The 20,954-nt window shown below is 33.0% G+C and overlaps 3 protein-coding genes across 8 annotated transcripts in view; 1 reads left to right on the plus strand and 2 right to left on the minus strand.

Annotated features, from left to right (window-relative positions):
• LOC123673903 (anion exchange protein 2) overlaps positions 1–9,016 on the plus strand; it is a 171,495-nt gene extending 162,479 nt beyond the window's left edge. For all 6 annotated transcript variants that reach the window (XM_045608660.1, XM_045608665.1, XM_045608661.1 and 3 more), the window contains one exon: positions 8,560–9,016. In XM_045608660.1, coding sequence (XP_045464616.1) covers positions 8,560–8,631 — 72 coding nt within the window. In that variant the 3' untranslated portion in view covers positions 8,632–9,016. The remainder of the gene's footprint in view (positions 1–8,559) is intronic.
• Positions 9,017–11,466: 2,450 nt separating this feature from the next.
• LOC123673905 (zinc finger protein 271-like) lies at positions 11,467–12,716 on the minus strand. The gene is made up of 2 exons (XM_045608667.1): positions 12,291–12,716; positions 11,467–12,037 (listed from the first exon to the last, which is right to left on the minus strand). The coding sequence occupies exons 1-2, from the start codon at positions 12,483–12,485 to the stop codon at positions 11,582–11,584; spliced, it is 651 nt and encodes a 216-aa protein (XP_045464623.1). The 5' UTR covers positions 12,486–12,716; the 3' UTR covers positions 11,467–11,581.
• Positions 12,717–16,685: 3,969 nt separating this feature from the next.
• LOC123673436 (uncharacterized protein K02A2.6-like) lies at positions 16,686–20,809 on the minus strand. The gene is made up of 4 exons (XM_045607916.1): positions 20,113–20,809; positions 18,800–20,070; positions 16,975–18,587; positions 16,686–16,701 (listed from the first exon to the last, which is right to left on the minus strand). The coding sequence occupies exons 1-4, from the start codon at positions 20,807–20,809 to the stop codon at positions 16,686–16,688; spliced, it is 3,597 nt and encodes a 1,198-aa protein (XP_045463872.1).
• Positions 20,810–20,954: the final 145 nt, after the last annotated feature.

A 20,954-nucleotide genomic window follows, 5' to 3' on the forward strand; every position in this document is an offset into this window, starting at 1 on the left:
TCCTTACTTTATTTAGAAATTTTAATTAAATGTAGGGAATTACAAAAAATGATTTTCTTTTTTTTTCTCGATAACGTTCGCAGATGCGTAAAAATTACGGGAGACCAAAAATTTTATGAATAAGGTATTGAAATTATTTCATATGTTAGAATCCACCCGCGGCGTACTGTAAAAAAGTTCATTTTTTGAGGGGTCAAGCCCCCCATAAAAATATCTCTCTGTATTTTGTTACAATCACTCGGCATAGTGAATGATGAAAACCCTAAAACGTAACCTATATTTCAAATTTGATTTTAATATTCCAAAAACTGAAAGAGCTATGAAGAAAAAACTGCAAACCATAGGCGTTCCGGTTGTGACATATTATAAAATTTTATAAATTACCCTCATTTCATAATTTTCAATAATGTAAAATAATATTTTTTTCATTATTAAAATAGTTTTTTCAAGAAATGTAATGAATTTCTGCACAAAATTTAATAACTATTAGTCTTTTATTACCAGGGGGATCGGTTAAATACGGTACCTACCTATCTATAATGTCGTTTATGATCGACAAGGAATCGACTAACCTGGGTTTTCGTCCACATTACATTCTACAGCAGCAATTGTTCTTGAGCGATACACACTGTTTCGATTCTTCATATCACTAACTTGTCCCTCAAATTTTTCCGCCAATTCCACTATTACCGGCTGAGAAGGTGCTTTACGACAACCCAAAAATGCTTTAGTTTTACGAATTGTGGCTGCAAAAATTTTCACCATTTTTGTAGGAAATTTTGAAATTTCAATGCGTTATTGAAGCGTGTATCGTTGAATTTTTAGTAATGGCATAGTTTTTGAATGTCAAAAGAAGAAAGCTTCGGAAGTGTCAGCTACCAAGATAGCAAGCTATTCAAAATTAAACCTCTCATTGGAAAATCCTTTATAATAACAATTCAAATCTTCGTGCCGAATTGTGTGTCGTAGTAACGTGATATCCATAGAATATTCAAGCAAAATATCGGCTATTCATGCGGAAATTGCGTCCTTGGATACCACATTTACCTATATAGAGTTCTCCAATGACGAATGAATGAATGACCGCTCAATAGCACCCGACTACTCATCATTGCTTCCCAATTTTTTTTTTCAATAGTATTAATAATGAATAGATTATAATAGACAAATATTAAAACAGCAGTTGTTCATCCAAACAGAATCAATTTCCTTTTTTCGCCAAAACCCTAGAACGTCCTTGTAAACTGAACCGATATCGGTTGCAAAAACCAAAACAGATACCCGTCTGAAATGACATAACCCGATATCTGTGTACTCCTTGGCGGTTGACTGATCTGGTGTAAATTACACGTGTAAGTCAGAACCAACGAATATCCACACTTGAGGGCGTATAATTGATCTATATTTATCTGCCAAAGAATTCGATATCCATTATTCATAAACAGCTGCATATTCGCAATGCAATGGAGTAGATTGATGAATAGGGGTTCGCATTATTACAATTGTAATTTTTCATTTCACCAGAATAAACGTGTCAACTGAAATAGTTCAGTGTAGAAAATCTAAGAACTGACTGCACAATACCTAGGTTCTCATTACAACGAAAACTCAGCAAGAATCAAACATTCAAAAATATTTGCAATTCCGAAATGAAATGAAGGAATGTTTTCAAATATCATGATAACATTAAATAAGGAGCTTTTGCACCCTTATTGAAATTCGTATTCATTCTAAATTTTTTTTATGAAATTTCGCATGATCTTTCAAACCGTTATGACCAGCATAAAAATATACTAAAATTCAGGTATAACTCTCAAAAAAATGTCATTTAACACTCTTTTGGAACAAGATTCAGATTGGAATCTGATTCAGAAGCAGGCCCTTTTTTACTCTTGTTGTAATTCTACCTATTCATTCGTAATTTTTTAATGAAATTTTGCATGAATCTTCAAACTTTTAGAACCAGCATGAAAACATGAAAAATTAGGTATTACTTTCAACAAAATGTCATTCAACACTCTTTTGGAACAAGATTCAGATTGGAACTTGATTTAGAATCAGGACTTTTTTTTGGACTCTTGTTGAAATCCTTACTCATTCCTAATTTTTCATGAAATTTCGCATGAATCTTCAAACCTTTATAAACAGCACGAAAACATACTAAAAATTAGGTATTACTTTCAAAAAAATGTCACTCAACACTCTTTTGGAACAAGATTCAGGCTGGAAACTGATTTAGAATCAGGAGGTTTTGCGTCTTGTTGAAATTCGTAATTTTTTCATGAAATTTCGCATGAATATTGAAACCTTCATAACCAGCATGAAAACAAACTAAAAATCAGGTGTTACTCTCAACAAAATGTCATTCAACACTCTTTTGGAACAAGATTCAGATTAGAACTTGATTTAGAATCAGGAGCTTTGCACTCTTGTTGTAATTCGTAATTTTTTCATGAAATTTCGCATGAATCTTCAAACTTTTATAACCAGCATGAAAACATACTAAAATTAGGTATTACTTTCAACCAAATGTCAGTCAACACTCTTTTGGAACAAGATTCAGATTGGAACTTGATTTAGAATCAGGAGCTTTGCACTCTTGTTGAAATTCGTAATTTTTTCATGAATTTCGTATGAACATTCAAACCTTTATAACCAGCATGAAAACATACTAAATATCAGGTGTTACCCTCAACAAAATGTCCTTCAACATTCTTTTGGAACAAGATTCAGATTGAAGCCTGATTCAATATTAGGAGCTTTTGCACTTTTGTTGAAATTCGTATTCATTTGTAAAGAAATTTCGCATAAATCTTCAAACCTTTATAAGCAGCATGAAAACATACTAAAAATTAGGTATTACTTTCAACAAAATGTCATTCAACACTCTTCTGGAACAAGATTCAGATTGGAACTTGATTTAGAATCAGGAGCTTTTACACTCTAGTTGAAATTTGTAATTTTTTCTTGAAATTTCGCATGAATCTTCAAACCTTTATAACCAGCATGAAAACATACTTTAATGTCGTTTTAGCATTTTCTTTATTTTAGGGTATTGGTGTTATGTGAATTTTTCTGTTTTTTTTTCTGAGAGTTATAGGCTTGTATGCCTCCTCTCTTATCCATTTTGTAATAATAATAATAATACTAAAAATTAGGTATTACTTTCAAAAAAATGTCATTCAACACTCTTTTGGAACAAGATTCAGACTGGAAACTGATTTAGAATCAGGAGCTTTTGCACTCTTGTTGAAATTCGTAATTTTTTCATGAAATTTCGCATGAACATACCTTTTAACCAGCATGAAAACATACTGAAAATCAGGTGTTACTCTCAACCAAATGTCATTTAACATTCTTTTGGAACAAGATTCAGATTGAAGCCTGATTCAGAATAAGGAGCTTTTGCACTTTTGTTGAAATTCGTATTCATTTGTAATTTTTTTATGAAATTTCGCATAAACCTTCAAACCATTATAATAAGCAGCATGAACACATGAGGAGAATTACCTACGTGTATTACTCTCAACAAAATGTAATTTTACACTCTTTTGGAACAAGATACATATTGAAACCTGATTCAGAATCAGGAGCTTTTGCACTCTTGTTGAAAATCGTATATTTATGGAATTAAAGAATGAATTTTTCATATTAATTTTTGTATACAACTGGCAATCAAAACGTGAAATTTCAGGGCTCATTGAAATTTTGTCTTCCTTAAACTCTTGAACGATTCCAAAGGTTTATTATTGAACCAAAATGAGTATTTATAACCCATGGCAACAATTTTGTCCAATATTTGATATAGGTACCTAGGTGTACACTTCATAGATATCGAAATCGACTTTCTTACTGTCAAATAAATTATTCAAAACCCCATAAAAAAGTATACCACAACATACAACAGTGATATCGAAATTCCATTCGAAATTTTCCCCAAACGGATGACGTAAGTTTCCGGATAAGGTGTATCAGATACGGAAGTAGAATGGTCCCTTTATCAGATGATACGATAAACGCACAGATCTGATATATGTCCTTTCCACTCAAAAATAGACGATGATAAGAACGAAGACTGCGGTCACGTGCAGCGGAAATGGAAACGCCCTCCAAATATTCAGCGACAACACGTGCCTAACTGTTTTCTTCATTTCCTTGTCCTAATACGCCGACGAACGAACGAATGTGCCAAGAATCAACAAGTGCAAGGATACCTCGAATGACGGATATATTGTGTGATCTAGTAAAAGATAGCGTTTCAGGAAAGTTTTCAATATAGCACGCTCGCTTATCATTCGTCATTTTGTTTCCTTGTTTATTTTTGCGCGCTTGTTCCAATCGTATAAGGCGTTTTGCCAAAATGTTTGTTATTTCCGAAAACTTGGACCTGAAGGTCACAAAGCAATAGTTTCAGGCGTTCTGAAGTTATGGCCGAAAAAAGATATTCTTCAACTGATGCACGGCGAAAAACCAAATTGTGTCTTTAAGTTCTGACAGAAACAGAAATCACATCAAATTTGTATGAAAAAACCAAAAGGTCGCAAAGCGATAGCTTCAGGCGTTCTGGAGTTATGGCCGAAAGAAGACACAATTTAGTTTTTCAGTGCATCAGTTGAAGAATATCTTCTTTCGGCCATAACTCCAGAACGCCTGAAGCTATCGCTTTGCGACCTTTTGGTTTTTTCATACAAATTTGATGAGATATCTATTTCTGTCAGAACTTAAAGACATAATTTGGTTTTTCGCAGTGCATCAAAGAAGAATTTCTTCTTTCGGCCATAACTTCAGAACGCTTGAAACTATCGCTTTGCGACCATCAAGTTTTTTCATGAAAATTTAATGAAATTTCTGTTTCTGTTACGAAAATCTAAACATTACATTTGAAATTTCGGAGTGAAATGAACAAAACAATTCACTTCTGACTTAGCGCCCCCTATCGAAGGCAGCTAAAACAAATTTATCGTGAGTATATTTTGTCCTCAATCAACAAGATATTATCTTTCAGACGAGATCTAATTTGCTCAAAAATGTTGAGCCAAAGTTACAGGCATTTCAATGGATCAGATTTCTCCCTTTCAACTACCCTTATTTAATGTCGTAAAATCGGAAGTGATAATTCAAAAAGATAGAGAATTTTCAAAGGATTATAGTGATGATATTTTTTCTTCAACTTCATATGAAACATTTTCGAGTAAAATTCATTTTTCCACTCGACGGTAGCTATTACGCCCCCTAGCGTAACACTTTGTAAGAAATCGAAAAAATTCGTAGAGTCTGGATTTGTTACTGATATGAAGCCCATACATCATCGAAATGCATGCTCGATCGAAAATATTGCTGCTATAAGTGAAAGGTTGAAGAAAACTTAACCATCCCTCGGCGCGTACAATATTTGGGCAACTCTTACGGCACGCTATGGTGTATCTGGATTTGAATCTCCACCCTTATAAGGTTCAGTTGACCCAAGAACTAAAGCCTGCTGATCATGGAAAATCATAGCCACCCACAAAAAGTCACTGTAAGGTGTGCAATTCAATCTGGTGGAGTGATTGGCCCATATTTTTCTGAAAATTATCAAGCTGTCCCTCAAACGGCCAATTCTGATCGCTATATCAGAATTGATTAGGTACCGATATTTTTCTGACCTGAAATGAATGATAAGGAATTGGAAGAGATGGTTCCAGCAAAATGAAGTAAGGTGCATGTTGCCGAAATTGTCGTCAAAGAAGCTATCTAATGATGCAATAATATACTGGGTGTGCCATTTGAAATAAGAAAGTCGTAGTCTGTTTCTGGTATAACCGGAAGTTGAAGAAATCTGAAAATATTTTAGAGAGAAAGATCATGGTCTCAAACCCCAATATGCAAATTTTCAGCTCAAAATTATGATTAGTTTCCCATAAACGTCTAATAGGTCATCCCGGTGAATCACCCTGTATCCTCTATGTTTATAGTATAGGGAAACCTAAAGAGGGTCTTATATGTATGCATGCTTTTGACGAGAGCGTATATGTAATCGAATTGTTCAATGGACCCAAAGAGAGGGTAACACAGTAAATCAATAAAGTTACGAGAGAGAGAATTGAATTTCACCGATTTCACAACTTAACTAACATGTTCTACGTATAAATTGGAATGGTTGTTTATAGCATTCTAAAAGTACACAAATTTTCTCTTTCATCATCTATAGATTATCTTTTTCCTGTCTGAAGGGGGCTATTGATAAAAGACCCATTATAATGCTGAAAAAAATCGTTTCAAATTCAAATCCCGATTTGAGATCGATCTATTTGTAAGTCAATTATAAAAATCTCATATCTTGTTTTTGAGCTTTGAAATTATAAAATGGAGTCAACTTTGTTTTATCATTTATAATGTTTTATTGACAACTTTAACTTGACCCTATATTATAATTTCAAAGCTCAAAAACATCAGAGCAGAAATCATTATTGTTCGTAAATTCACTCGAAGAGCTGAAATTGAAAGTTCAATGTTCAATAAATTATTGAATTTTGTTGCAACATCATGCAGAATTATAGAAAATGACGGTTGTGAGGTAACGATCGAATTACAAACAAATTTAGAGTCAAAACATCAAAGTTCAATCAACTTCCTCTAGTTATTAGTTCCACCTAACACTTGATATAAGTAAAAGGTACTCGATGCATTGGTTTAATGGAGATCTCTCACAAGAAAAATATCTCTCTGTCTCTTATTTGGGTCGCATTTGTCAGATGAAACACCATCTATATGATTCCTATATGAAACAACGAATGTAGAACAAAAATACATTGCAAATTTTGTTTTTTGTACTTTGGGAGAAGAAAGAAATAATCATATCTGTTAACAACAATAAAAGAATTAGAAAAAGTGAATCATTCAACAATTGCCACATTTTTTTTAATGATGCGCTAAATTAAACCATTTGTGTTGTAAGCCTTGTGATTATGTTTATACGAATGAAAATTTGATGATATTTTTGACCTGGAATCTGTTTTCTAAAACAACTTTTCGCGTTGCCAAATTTAAAGATATTGCTGGTGGGGAGATTCCGTTTCTCCCATTCCCGATCAGGGATATCATTTTTTTAATAAAGGGTGTTTTTTTAGAACTATAGAACTTTTATTGCAATAAAACAACGATGGATTATTCGATTGACATGAATTTTATTTATCCGCAAGATAATCTTGTGGCATTACATTTTGAATATGATTTCTGGCATATGACCGCCACGGCTGGCTCGGATATAGTCCAATCTGGACGTCCAATTTTCGATGACTTTTTCCAACATTTGTGGCCGTATATCGGCAATAACACGGCGAATGTTGTCTTCCAAATGGTTCAGGGTTTGTGGCTTATCCGCATAGACCAATGACTTTACATAGCCCCACAGAAAGTTGTCTAGCGGTGTTAAATCACAAGATCTTGGAGGCCAATTCACAGGTCCAAAACGTGAAATTAGGCGGTCACCAAACGTGTCTTTCAATAAATCGATTGTGGCACGAGCTGTGTGACATGTTGCGCCGTCTTGTTGGAACCACAGGTCCTGGACATCATGGTTGTTCAATTCAGGAATATAGAAGTTAGATCATGGCTTTATACCGATCACCATTGACTGTAACGTTCTGGCCATCATCCTTTTTGAAGAAGTACGGACCAATGATTCCACCAGCCCATAAAGCGCACCAAACAGTCAGTTTTTCTGGATGTAACGGTGTTTCGACATACACTTGAGGATTAGCTTCACTTCAAATGCGGCAGTTTTGTTTGTTGACGTAATCATTCAACCAGAAGTGCGCTTCATCGCTAATGGACGTAGTGCGCGATACGTATTCCGCACAGAACCATTATTTTCGAAATAAAATTGCACTATTTGCAAGCGTTGTTCAGGCGTGAGTTTATTCATGATGAATTGCCAAACCAAACTGAGAATAAATCACTTGACAGCTGTTAAATCGGTCGCCATCTTGAACAGTAATGCAAACTTAAAGATATATACCTCGAAAAAAAACATCCTATTATTATATGGATAATGAGGAAACTGCTGTTCTTAGTAATTTGAATCTTACAGACAAAGTGAACGGTCTCATTATGTCATGTGGCGTAGAATGGTAGAATAATGGTGTTTCTCATAATTTAAAAATATTTTATGTGACAATAAGTGTAAAATTTATATGTACCTATTCGACAATTTATTACATCATATCATAGGGAAAATCTATAAATTTATTGTAATTAAACCATTACAACCTTCAAAAAATGTTTTATTCAAATCTATTTATTTATCATATTTTTAATATTTGCATGTTTTGCACTTTTTTAATGCATAATTATCTGAGCCTAATAATTATCAAACAATAAATTCATTCTCCAGTTTGCCATTTTCTTTTTCAATATGAATAATACGAAACAATGAAACTGGAAAGAAACCAATCACAAAATCTGCTCTCTTCATCTGAGAAGGTTATTTTTATAGCTCCTGAAACTTTTACCCCCTGCTGTTTATAGATGTCTGAAAACAAACGTGCTCATAGAAACTGAAAGAATTTCTTGTTTCAGCTTGACGGAGATCAGCCAGATGTAGACGACGACGAGCCTGACTTCTACGCAGAGGCGCCACTTCCAGGTTAAAAAGGGGCACCTCATTCCGGCAGTTGGGAAAACCGCCATATTCTTCGTCCGTTTAGAAAGACGAAAATTAAAAACATAGTTAAACTAAATTGTAGTGCGAGAACACTTTGCATTAGATTGTCAATTGACTCATTTTCAATTTCAGTATTATTTCTTTAAAGTTTTCTGCTGCAATTCGAACAGAGAAATTATCGTAGGCAAATTTTAATCTAAATGATAGTTTAGGTTCGAAAAAATAGTTGAATATTAGATATTCCAAAACGTTTCTTATATCTTAAATATTTACACTGATTAAATTCAAAGGGATAATGGACACATTCCCATATCATTAGATTCTAACAATAGAATGAAAAGTAATGAAATAAATAGTACTATATTATTATGAGACAATATTTTTCCTCAGTATTTTATTACTCAATTTGAATTTTCCAAGTGAGTATTTGCAGAAAGAGAAAGTTTGAAATATTTATGAACAGCCTAGAACTGTCTAGCAACTCGCCTTATAAATTTTTCTTCAGACTTGAAAAATATCTGAGAAATATTCACAAATCATTTCTACTGAGTTGAATTTCATAGGGAAAATATTTTTTACTTTTTGGTTCCGATATTTCGACTAGTTCAGGTACTTATTATTTATTTATTTTATTATTTTAATTCTCTATCACCATCATTTTTTTTATTGGAAAATATGTAGGGAGACACGCAATTTTTCGCGTGTCTAACTCAATCAATTTTTAACTCATTCATTTCATTTCAAGTCGATTTTGATCATTTCAATGCGTGATTACATTCACCTAAATGCCTAAATATAAACAAATCAAAATAATGATTATTAAATAGATAATTATTTATTGTATTCTCTTCATGTTCCAATGATTTTTGTAACATAAACAAAAATATATAACTTTCGCATGAACATTCAACTTTACAACATAAATTTTGTAGTTTTATTTATCTTTTTTCAGACAAGGAGGGGGGGGGGGGGCTTGGGGCTCTAGCAATTATATGCTACTCGAAAAAGGTTCTGCTGAAGCAATAGAAACTTCTGGCTTCAAAATTCCCCATTGAATAACAAATTTATCGAACATCAATCAATCTGTGTTATCGTCATTCATGTGTTTGGTTAATCGGATAAATGACTGATTTAAAAAAATTTCAATATGTAGTTATCAAAGAACTGAACTGAGTAATTCGCATCGAAAAATTGTCTGGCCTCTGTTGTACAATTTATTGTGTTCTATTCAAATTGCAATTTATTTATGAAGACATCAATTTTGAATTGACTATATCTACAGGATGTTCCTGATCAGGAACATGAATTGCAGGTATAAATTAAAATAACAGATTTCTCGGATCATTTCAAGAAAAAAAAAAGTACTATAACATGAGTCTGCAAACGCTTTGTTTTTGAGATACAGGTGTTAAAGTTCTGGATTATCTTTCATAGCATCTTCCCTTCACAAGATTTTAACTTCAATTGGCATAGATATTTCAATTTAAAATTTTCATGTGATATCCTAACTTTAAATGCAAATCTACAAGTGAATTTTTTCTGGAAGGGTGCCCACTTTCTTTCCTCCAGAATTATTTTTTTGTGAACCATTCTGGTAGTTGAGAAAAATTCAAAAAGGAACTTTGGTCCAGAACTACACTTTTTGGTTTGTTGTAGTTTTGTCGTATCTGCAATCGATTTGGAGAAAAAATTCAAACAGCTCTCTATGTAGTTCTCAGGAAAATTCAAATTATTATAAATATCCAGTTAGGTAGTTGAGATGAATAGATTAATTATAAGTTTTGGTACTTATTTATCAACTCTGTAGCAAAGATGAATAAAGATTCGATAAACTGGTTAAGCATCCCAAAAAAGTAGGACTACAGAAACACCCTGTATCTCGAAAACAAAGCATTTGCGGGCTCACGTTTATGAGCCATTTTATTTTTAAAATTATCCAAGGAATCTCTCATTTTCCTTCGTAACTCCAATTCAGGAACACCCAATATAAGATGTGAAAAATCGAATTGGTGATGAAAAAAATATTTCGAGTAATTTGGATCAAACTTCGTTATCAAACCTCTTTTTTTCACATTAAAGATATGAGTAAATAATGTGCTCAAAAAAATAGTTCTAATGGTATACCTACTTATTATATCAGTTTCATTCGATACGAAATACCATATATTTTATTCATGATATTTTAGCTTACGACATGTGTTTTTTTGGCAAAGATTGAAAAATGTGGCTCTAATTAAAGATATTGATTTCTTTTCCCTGTTAATATTTCATACAAAAGTTATAATGTTGCTTTTATTAGCCAAGCATTTGAAAATCAACAGTTCCTTCAACTGAAAACCACAACTTAACGGTTAATCATAGTGTAATTGCAATCTATTCGATGCGGTCTAAATTTAGTACAGAGCATAGATATATAATACCAATAATAATGTTTATATAGGTCTATGGTAAAGAGATGCTCCCTTTGAGTAAAGAACCATTTAAAAATGTGAAAGATGGCAAATTAGCCATCTATAGTTTTATGGCGAAACTATTAAAGTTACCAATACGTATTTATAGATGGAGCCACTTCTGAAATCACATTCCACTAGTCAGCATTTTCATATAAAATAATAATAATAACCGATCTTTATTGATAACAAGTTATCAAAGGGTAATCGACTGAGGTCCTTCATCCCTTTTCATATATATTATAAAATATTAATAGTATTTTATTTCACAGAATAATTTTTGGTATACGCTCCTACTTTATGATCCAAAATGTTTCTAAGTAAAATAAAGGACTGAAATGTATTGAAAATATGAGAAGCATTAAGACCAAATTTCTAAAACGGTTACATTTTAATTAGATTAAATAAAAGTACAGTTAACATACAATCAGTTCAAGTAAAAATACTAATATTTTAACAAATATATATTACTTTCGTCCTATGTTTCTTAGCTTTGTTCCTCTTTGATTTGTACTAAACTTTCATTTGCGAATTTTTTATTTTTATTGCCTTCTTCACTACTGAGTGTTCGTTTATTGTTATGTTTTTCCCTTATATGCAGGCTGATTTCTCTTGTTGATGAGTATGCTTCATCACATATATTACAAGCATAAGGAAGTGTTTGAGAATGTGTTTTGTTATGATTGAATAAGTCTTCATATTTTGCGAAACTAGCCTCACAAAGGTTACAGGAATACTTGTGTTTGTTATAATGTCTCATCAATTGGAGATCTGTGGCACACTGTAATTTACATATTTGGCAGGTAAGATCACTTCCTACATGAACAGTACTGAAATGTTCTTGTAACAGAAAACAATTCTTGAATGTTTCTCCACATAAAACACATTGGTTTTCTGTTTTACTATTATCAGGTAGTAGTAAATCATTATCTTCTGTAGATTCCTGTAAAACATCATGAATGATAATAATAATGATTTGATTAATAAGTTCAAACATTTGATCAATAAGTTCAGTAAGCCATGTATTTATTGATGTTGATCAATTGCAGAATATATTATTTTCAAAATCATTATCTTTTAAATGACAAAAGAAAAAAACCAACAATGATTCAGGCAGTAATAATAATGGAACATTTTTTAATTTTTTTCAAACAATTTTATAAAATCCTTTTATCCTTGGTATATTTCATACTTACACAATAATTAATTATTATTCGATCAGTATCAATATCTGAAGGGATAACTACATAAGTTATCATATTTTCACCATTTATTTGAGAGTCATTTGCAAATGAACTTTCGGCTTCGTCAATTACTACTTCACATTGTGGTAGTTCTATTTTAGCATATTGTACGTTTTCGGTATTCTCAATTTTCTCTTGACTCTCCATATAGTTATTAGCTAGCTAACACAATCTTCTGAAAGGAAATACTCCAATTTAGAGCTTCTAGAAGAATTACAAGTGAAAATAGAAGAATTGCCTCTGCAAAGAATCTTTAGAAAGACAAATTTACAATGAAGTGAACTAAAAAGTAACAATTTTGCAGTAAAATTCTAATAAGATAGTATGATCAACAAATAATATTGTGATATGATTATGACATTCAACATAACCCCAGAATAACACAAGTACAAGAACTGAAGTTCTATGGTGGATAACACAGACTATACGCGAAATGACATAAGCTATAAATTTTACATTATGGTTTTTATTTACTGTTTTATTAAAATTAACGTCTTATAGCATTTGATGCACTTCGCAAGATATTTAACTGAACATTGGCGTAAATAGTTATTCCAATTTCGAGTTTACAAACGTGATATGACCATTTAGATTGTAAATCGATGCAGGGTGATATTTTTTTCTGGAACAGTGACCGTTTTTTCCTCCAGAACTTTTTTGTGGACCACTGGTAATTTGAAAGAATGTGAAAAGGAACTTTCATCTACCACTAAAATTTTTGGTTTCTTGTCGTTTTATCGTATCTGCTACTGATTTCGAGAAAAAAAGCGAAACATTTTTCTCGAAATATTCAGGAAAATGCGAATTATTTTAAATATCGACTAAATATAAGCTTATAATGAATACATCAAATTAATAGTTCTGGTGCATATTCCCGATCTGTAGTTATGATTTATGAAAATTGGATAAACCTGTTCACTTCTGTATCACGAAAAAAAGCGACTTAAGGCTCATATTAATAGAACTTCTTTTTCTTGAAATCTCTCATTCTCGTTTGAACTGGCAATTTAGAATTATTGTTTTGGTATTGGTGTGAATTTATAGCGGTAGAAAACGATTTACCTCTCCTGTATTGTCAAAGTGAAATAGTTTCAAGATTTGATTAACATTTTAGTATTCGAGTGAATTTATCGCAAAAAATATCACAATAAAAAGAAATTCTATAATGAAAATCGATATAAAAATTTATAATCAATTTCTACCTGCCTGTTTAGAATTCTCTCTCCCAGGCCGATTCGAAAAGTCTAAAATAATAAAGCAGAATGGAAATAGTTCGTATAATGAATTTATATTATAAAGACATTTCCTCCAAAGAAAAAAACATATCAATAAACAATATTAGATGTCTCCCATTGTTTTCTGAAATCTTCACCATATGTATTTATCAAAACCTCCATCAATTTGTTGAATGCCATTGGTGGAAGTGTTCGATTCAGAGAATCAATGAACATCAAAGGGTCTGAACTCATCACAATGGCATTGGCGAAATGGCATATCGCTTCATCCTGATCATTTGCACCCATGTAATTCTCAGCTAACTTCAATTCAGTCAAAAGTAATTTGTAGTCATCATCTGCTTTCTTTTTGCACGGATGTAATACTTTTAATTCCTTGCCTTCATTGACTATTTTCTTTTTGGAAACATTTTCTCTCTTTGTATCCTCTCTTCCGCCATCAGACGTGAAATAAACTGCGGCTAGTATTGCTGTCCAAATGGCAAGCCATATTTTCAGTGATAAACTGGACATTCCTCCAATATAAACAAGAAAGTGTGGCAAAATATATTCTTCATTACAGTGCACTATAATTTGACGTTGGGGAAAGTCAAAATGTTTCAATATTGTATGAAATGATACCCATCTATGACTGTCTTCTTTCTTCTTCTTCAGCCCTCTTTCATCCAGTGTCGGACATAGGCCTCTTCCAGTTTTTCCATGCTTCTCAGTCTTTTGCTGTTCTCATCCATTGCTTGCCGGCTACATCGGCTATGTCGTCTATCCATCATTTTCTCGGTCTTCCTAAGCTTCTTTTTGTCTCTCGAGGTGTCCAAAAAGTCACTTTGTGTGACCATATCTCCACACTCTGCCTTGTAACATGTGCCACCCACTGCCACTTAAGTTTCGCTGTTCTACTCGTGATGTCAGTTACCCTGGCCTTTTTCGTATTTCGGTGTTCGGAATTCTGTCCCTCAAGCTTATACCCATCTATGACTGTAAAATTCAATTTTTTTACACTACTCAAAAATGATCTGAACATACAATTACGTCACTATAATGGTAATTTACGATTTAGGCAATCCCCTATAATAATAATCAAATTTATAGGAAGGTTATTCCGCAATACTTGTTAAAAACATTTGCAACCAATCAGTAAAACTCTAATGAAAATGAATCGAGATGAGGACTGATGTCGGGTAGGTATTTCGAATTCGTATTCATGTAATTTTTTTTACGGTATTTCGTATGAACCCTACCTAAACTTAATTGAGTCTTCTGAATCATCTGAACACAAATCTAAAGTCAAAATTTCTGAAAATAATTATCTACTTTATGGAAACCTGCAAATGTCACTTTGCAGGTTAGGTTAGGTTCTTCCTCGAGGTCAGCACTTTGCCGTGGTGGGAGGGCTTGCAGTAACTGACAACAGGCAGTTACTGCAAGTAAAATTAAGACTGACTAGAAAATGTGGTGTGGCTAATCCCAGCCTGCTACATTCCCCATACCTCAACAATCCCATGTTCCCCAAACACCACATTCCTAACATTACCTCGCCTACTCCTAAAACACCCTCAAATCTCTACCCTTTCAAGCGACATGTTCTAGAAGAGCGAGCAACACCAGAAGAGAAGGAGAGCAGCAAGCCTACCAACCGGCTGGGAGAAACCATAGGTGGGTAGCAGTGTGACCAGATTTAGTAGAAATCTACTTTTTTAGTAGATTTTTTGCATTTTCATGGAGTTTTTAGTAGGAAGAAATCCTTTGGTAGATTTTAGTAGATTTTGGTAGTTTTAAAAAATATAACCGAGACGATTGGGAATATGGAAATTCGGATGTCTAGACTGTTTCTATGATTCAATTCATTGTTCATTCTCATTGAGGTTCTACGTTCTACGTGTTTCTAGAAGAACGTACCTACTTGAACATAATAAAATCATAAAACTTCTTTGGTGGCTGTCGGCTGAGAATAAATTCGAAGAATGATGGAATATCCGAAGGATGCCTCATTGAAAACAATTGTAAACTTCCGTTGAAAATATACCATTATCTCACATTTGGTATTCTATTTAGTGGAAAAAAATATGTCTAACTGGAATTTCATCGACAAATTTGAGTGGCTGCATATTTCAGATTTCGAATGCCAAATGCAAGATAATATTTTCGGCTATTAACCGCATCAAAACAAAAAATAGAAACAGATTTCTAAATGAAAATATAGCATTATTATAACATGCTAAAGAAAGACTTAAAGAGATAGGTGATTGTTGTCGTTTTCAACCTACAAAAAATATGCTCGATTCGATGGATAGTGAAAATTTATATATGGATGTTAAAGACGATGATTTGACTGCAGATTGATACTGATTTTTCAATTATTTTTTGTATGTTCAACTGTAGTATTTCATTTCTTTATTTAATGTTATTTTTATCCGAAATATTTTAGTTTTTATTTCTATTTATATCCTTTTGTTTATTTAAATATATAAATTTGTTTGTTTATATTTGCTATTTTGATCCTATTTGTTTTTCTTCGTTTTTTTTTCCTTTTTTTTTTGTCGTTCAAATTTTGAAATAAAATCTTGTTTTATTTCCGAATCTGAACGCATCTGTACTGTATATCCTATTCATGAAGTAAAATTTAACCATAAGAGACATTAGAATAAAGTGTAGTCTGAATAATGTTGAAATCTAATGCAGTGTCATTTGTGAAATTTTGTCAAAAAATATGTAAGTAGATTTTTAGTAGATTTCGGAACGGTGTTGGTAGATTTTTAGTAGATTTCTGCGACAAGTTTAGTAGATTCACTATATTTCAATCTGGTCACGCTGGTGGGTAGATGCCTCACGCTTTTTTGGCTACCTACTGGAAGACCCTACCACCAGAAACGAATTGCTTCTGCCATATCCCTATAATGTTTTTCAATGATTAACACTGGGTTACTTTTAATTTTGTTTAATATATATAATATAACTTTGTACAACTTACAATTTGGTATGGTTTTGGAACTTGCGTTCTTGAAGACTTAAGAAGAGATAGATTAACAGATGATCTTTTACAGGTTATGTTATTTTAGATGAACATAGAATGTTGTGCTATTACACAGAAATAAAACTTCTTTTTATCGATACATTACATTTCCTCCATCCTAAGATAAAAAAATAGAAAAATTAAATACTTTTACAAATTCAACCTATCAGGAGCCTTTATGTTCCTCTTAGGTCTGGAAATTGGTGATGATACAATTTTGTCTCTACTAACACTATTTTAAATTTTCTCATTATTATCACAAATTTTAATTTTCTCATCACTAACACAATTTTTTATTTTCTCATCACTATCATTTCTTTCTTCAATATTTTGAGTAGTTTCCTTATTTAAAATATCATTACACTTTTGTTTTACAACATTTGAATCTAACCAAGAATCTACATTTTCGATTATTGGCTTCACATTTTCAATTTTATCAGAATTGTCTATTTCTAAGTCATCATAAAATCTTCCTATTTTAATTAACTGATCTAAATGTCTTTTCCATCTTAATTTTTTATTATCTACAGGTGTACATATATATATTCTTCTACCCAATTTATTGCAAATGATTGCCCTAACCCATTTTGTTCTAGTTATGTCTCTATAATCTTTGGTATAAATTTCTTCCCCTTCTTCAAATTCAACTTCCCTATTCCCATGATGAAACTTTATTTGTCTCTCCCTATTCAAATTTGCTTCTGACTTTGTTAAAAAATCAAGTCTTGTCTTGACCTGTCTCCCGAACATCAGTTTTGATGGAGTTTCCCCAGTTGTGCAATGAGGAGTATTACGATAAGAAAACAAATACTTATTTATCATGGATTTGAGAGATGAACCTTTCTCTCTAACGTCAATAAGTAATTTTTTTATTGCATTTTTAAAATATTTCACGCTATTCTCCGCTGCACCATTCGTTTCAGGATGGAAGGGTGGTGAAGTGGAATGTTTAATACCGTTAAATCTACAGAACTCTTCAAAATCTGAACTTGTTAATTGAGCCCCGTTATCCGAAAAGATAATATTTGGTAAACCAAATCGTGCGAAGCAGTCCCTTAGCATATCTATGGTGGATCGTGAATCCATTTTACCCATTTCATATACTTCGGGCCACTTGGAATAAGCGTCTATAATGATCAAGAAATTTCTTCCTTGTATTGGCCCGAGAAAATCTATATGGATTCTGTCGAAAACGTGTTTTCCTTCCGCAAACTTCGTTAAAACCGCTTTATTTGGATTTTTTGCCAATGTCATACAAGGACTACAATTTTTTACATATTTCTCAATATCTGCGTCTAAATTAGGCCACCATAAATATTGCCTCGCCAAAGCTTTCATTTTAACCATTCCGTTATGAGCACCATGTAATTCCTCCAATATTTGTCTTCTGAACTTACTTGGAATTACCACTCTAAATCCCCAAAGTAAAATTCCACCTTCAATACCAAGTTCTAACTTTCTCCGTTTATAAGGTAACAACTCTTCCGAAGTATTATCAGGCCAGCCCTCTTTAACGAATAGGTAAACCTTGCTCAAAACATTGTCAATTCTTGTGTCATTACGTATTTCTTTGGCGCTTATCGGAATTTTATCTTCTAATAAAAAATGAAAATAATCAACCAATATTTCACCCTTTTCCTTCGATTCAATCGGAAATCTAGAAAGACCGTCGGCTCCTCCATTTTCAGAGCCTTTAATATATTGGAAATGGTAATTAAATCCACTGAGGAAAAGCGCCCATCGTTGTAAACATCCCGCAGCCATCTGAGGGATGCCTTTATTTTCCCCGAATAGGGCTAACAGCGGTTTGTGGTCTGAACACAAAGTAAACGAATTTCCTAATAAGTACTGATAATGTTTCTGCACTCCCCAATAAATAGCTAGAGCCTCCTTATGTATGACTGAATAATTTAATTCTGCCTTGTTCAATTTCCTGGACGCAAAACTTATGGGTCTTTCAGTACCATCTGGAAACACATGTACCAGGACACAACCGATTCCGACCTGTGATGAATCACATATTCACATATTAACTTTAATGGAATATCCCTATCAAAGAAAACTAAAGTTTGATCTGACGTTAATGCCTCTTTGACCCTTTTGAATGATTTATCACATTCTTGAGACCAGTTGAACTTAAAATCTTTGCGCAACAATTTGTACAGAGGACTTAACAGGGTCGATAAATTTGGTACAAATCGTCCATAGTAATTTACCATTCCTACAAACGATTTCACTTGTCCCTGGTCAGTTGGTGTTGGCATCTCCGTAATCGCTCTGACTTTATCGAAATATTTATGAAGACCATTTTTGTTTATGTAATGACCTAAATACTTCACTTCTGGTACGAAAAATTCGCACTTTTTCAAATTCAATCTGAATCCCGCTTTACTCAACTTATCAAAAACTTCTTCCAAATTTTTCATATGCTCTTCCCTGTTTTTTCCAGTCACAACGATATCGTCCAAAAATATAACCGTTCCATTCACACCTTGCAAAACTTTTTCAACAATTTTTTGGAAAATAGAACAAGCCGGTTTAGTGCCAAAGGGTAATCGATTTACTTTATAAATACCTTTATGTGTACTCCACGCTAATAAATTTTTTGTATTTTCCTCTAATTCTAACTGATTATACGCACAGGAAAAATCTAATTTTGAGAAAAATTCTCCATGAAGCTGAGAAAACAGTTCATCTATCCTTGGCAATGGATGCTTTACATCTATCAAATATTTGTTCACCGTGACCTTATAATCCGCACACAATCTTATTTCCCCGCTCTCTTTCATTACAGGAACTAACGGTGTTCCCCACTCTGAAGTTTCTACTTTTGAAATGACCCCCTTAGCTTCTAATTTTTCTAGTTCACTATTGATTTTTTCCTTGAAGAGGAACGGGACTGGTCTGGGTTTACAGAAGATGGGTTTCACATCTGGCATAATATTTAGCTCTATCTTTTCATGCCTATAAGTACCGAGTTCATCTTTGAATAATTCTTTAAACCTACTTAACAAAATTTTCAAATCGTCCTTTCCTTTCAATGAATTTATAGTTGGATACCTTGGATCAGCAAGATCAATTTTAATGTTAAGGCGTTTTATTAAATCTCGGCCAAGCAAAGGAACTGAACCTTTCTTAACCACTAAAAATCTACAAAATTCAAAAACTTGACCCTTATAGTTTATTGTGGTATGGAATTCACCTTCAGGTACAATTTCGGTCCCATCATAACATTTTAATCTTATATTGGTACTCTTTAATTTAGATTCCTTGAAATAATTATTGAAACAGCTCTCGGGGACTACTGAAATGCTAGCACCTGAATCAAGTTCCATATTAATAAGGTTCTCATTCACTAATAATGAAATTTGTGGTGATGCCACATAGTTATCACACTTCAAATGGTACATTTCAGCATAATCTAAATTGGATTCATGTGTTTCCACCTGATGTACTTGGCGTTTATAACATACTTTAGCTAAATGACCTGTAAGATTACAATTTTTGCACTTATATTTAAGGTACTTACAGTTCTTCTTTACATGGTTCCCTAACCCACAACACTTGCATTTCTGTGCCGTTTCACCATGCTTTATTTCCCCCTTGGAGTGTTGTGGTCCATTTTTGTTACTCTTCCATGTGTTTGACTTCTGCTCTTGCCCTTTCTTTGTCTTCAACTTATGCAGAGTTTGGTAATCGGATCCTAGTGCTGCTTCTTTGTTAACTGCTACTTCCAGGACTTGTGCCAAGCTTTTGGTATGATCCTCCTCGCAGACTCTATCTAGTTTAGGGCTCTTGCACATTCCAGCTACGAACTTGTCCTTTAGAATTTCATTCAGATTTGCTCTAAATTTACAGGCACTGGCTTTATTTTTTATCCTTACATACCATGATCGTACTGCCTCACGTTCCATCTGCTTCAAATTGTAAAATTCTATCCGCTCCTTGAATATAGATACCTTCTTCGAAAACTGTGCCGTTAGTATATCCCTCAATTCCTTGTATGTCTTATCTTTCGGCAAAGCTGGATCGCAGAGATCCCTCAGGGTTTTATAGGCTTTATCACCTATTAGGGTTAATAGCACTGGTACTCTCTTTTCTTGATCAATATCATTTGCAGAGAAGTACTGCTCTAAACGTTCAGCCCATAAACTCCAATCATCATCAGAACTGTATTCTGCGATTGAACCGATTGTAGCTCTATAAATTACTTGAGTTTTTGGCATTCTTGATCTTGATAAAGCACGTGGAGATTGATATTTTTCTTCGATTTGCACAAGTTTAACGTTTTTAACCAATTTTTGTCCTCGTCGCCAATATAATGTTTTTCAATGATTAACACTGGGTTACTTTTAATTTTGTTTAATATAT

The sequence above is a fragment of the Harmonia axyridis genome, chromosome 2, assembly GCF_914767665.1.
Source record: "Harmonia axyridis chromosome 2, icHarAxyr1.1, whole genome shotgun sequence".
NCBI lineage: Eukaryota > Metazoa > Arthropoda > Insecta > Coleoptera > Coccinellidae > Harmonia > Harmonia axyridis.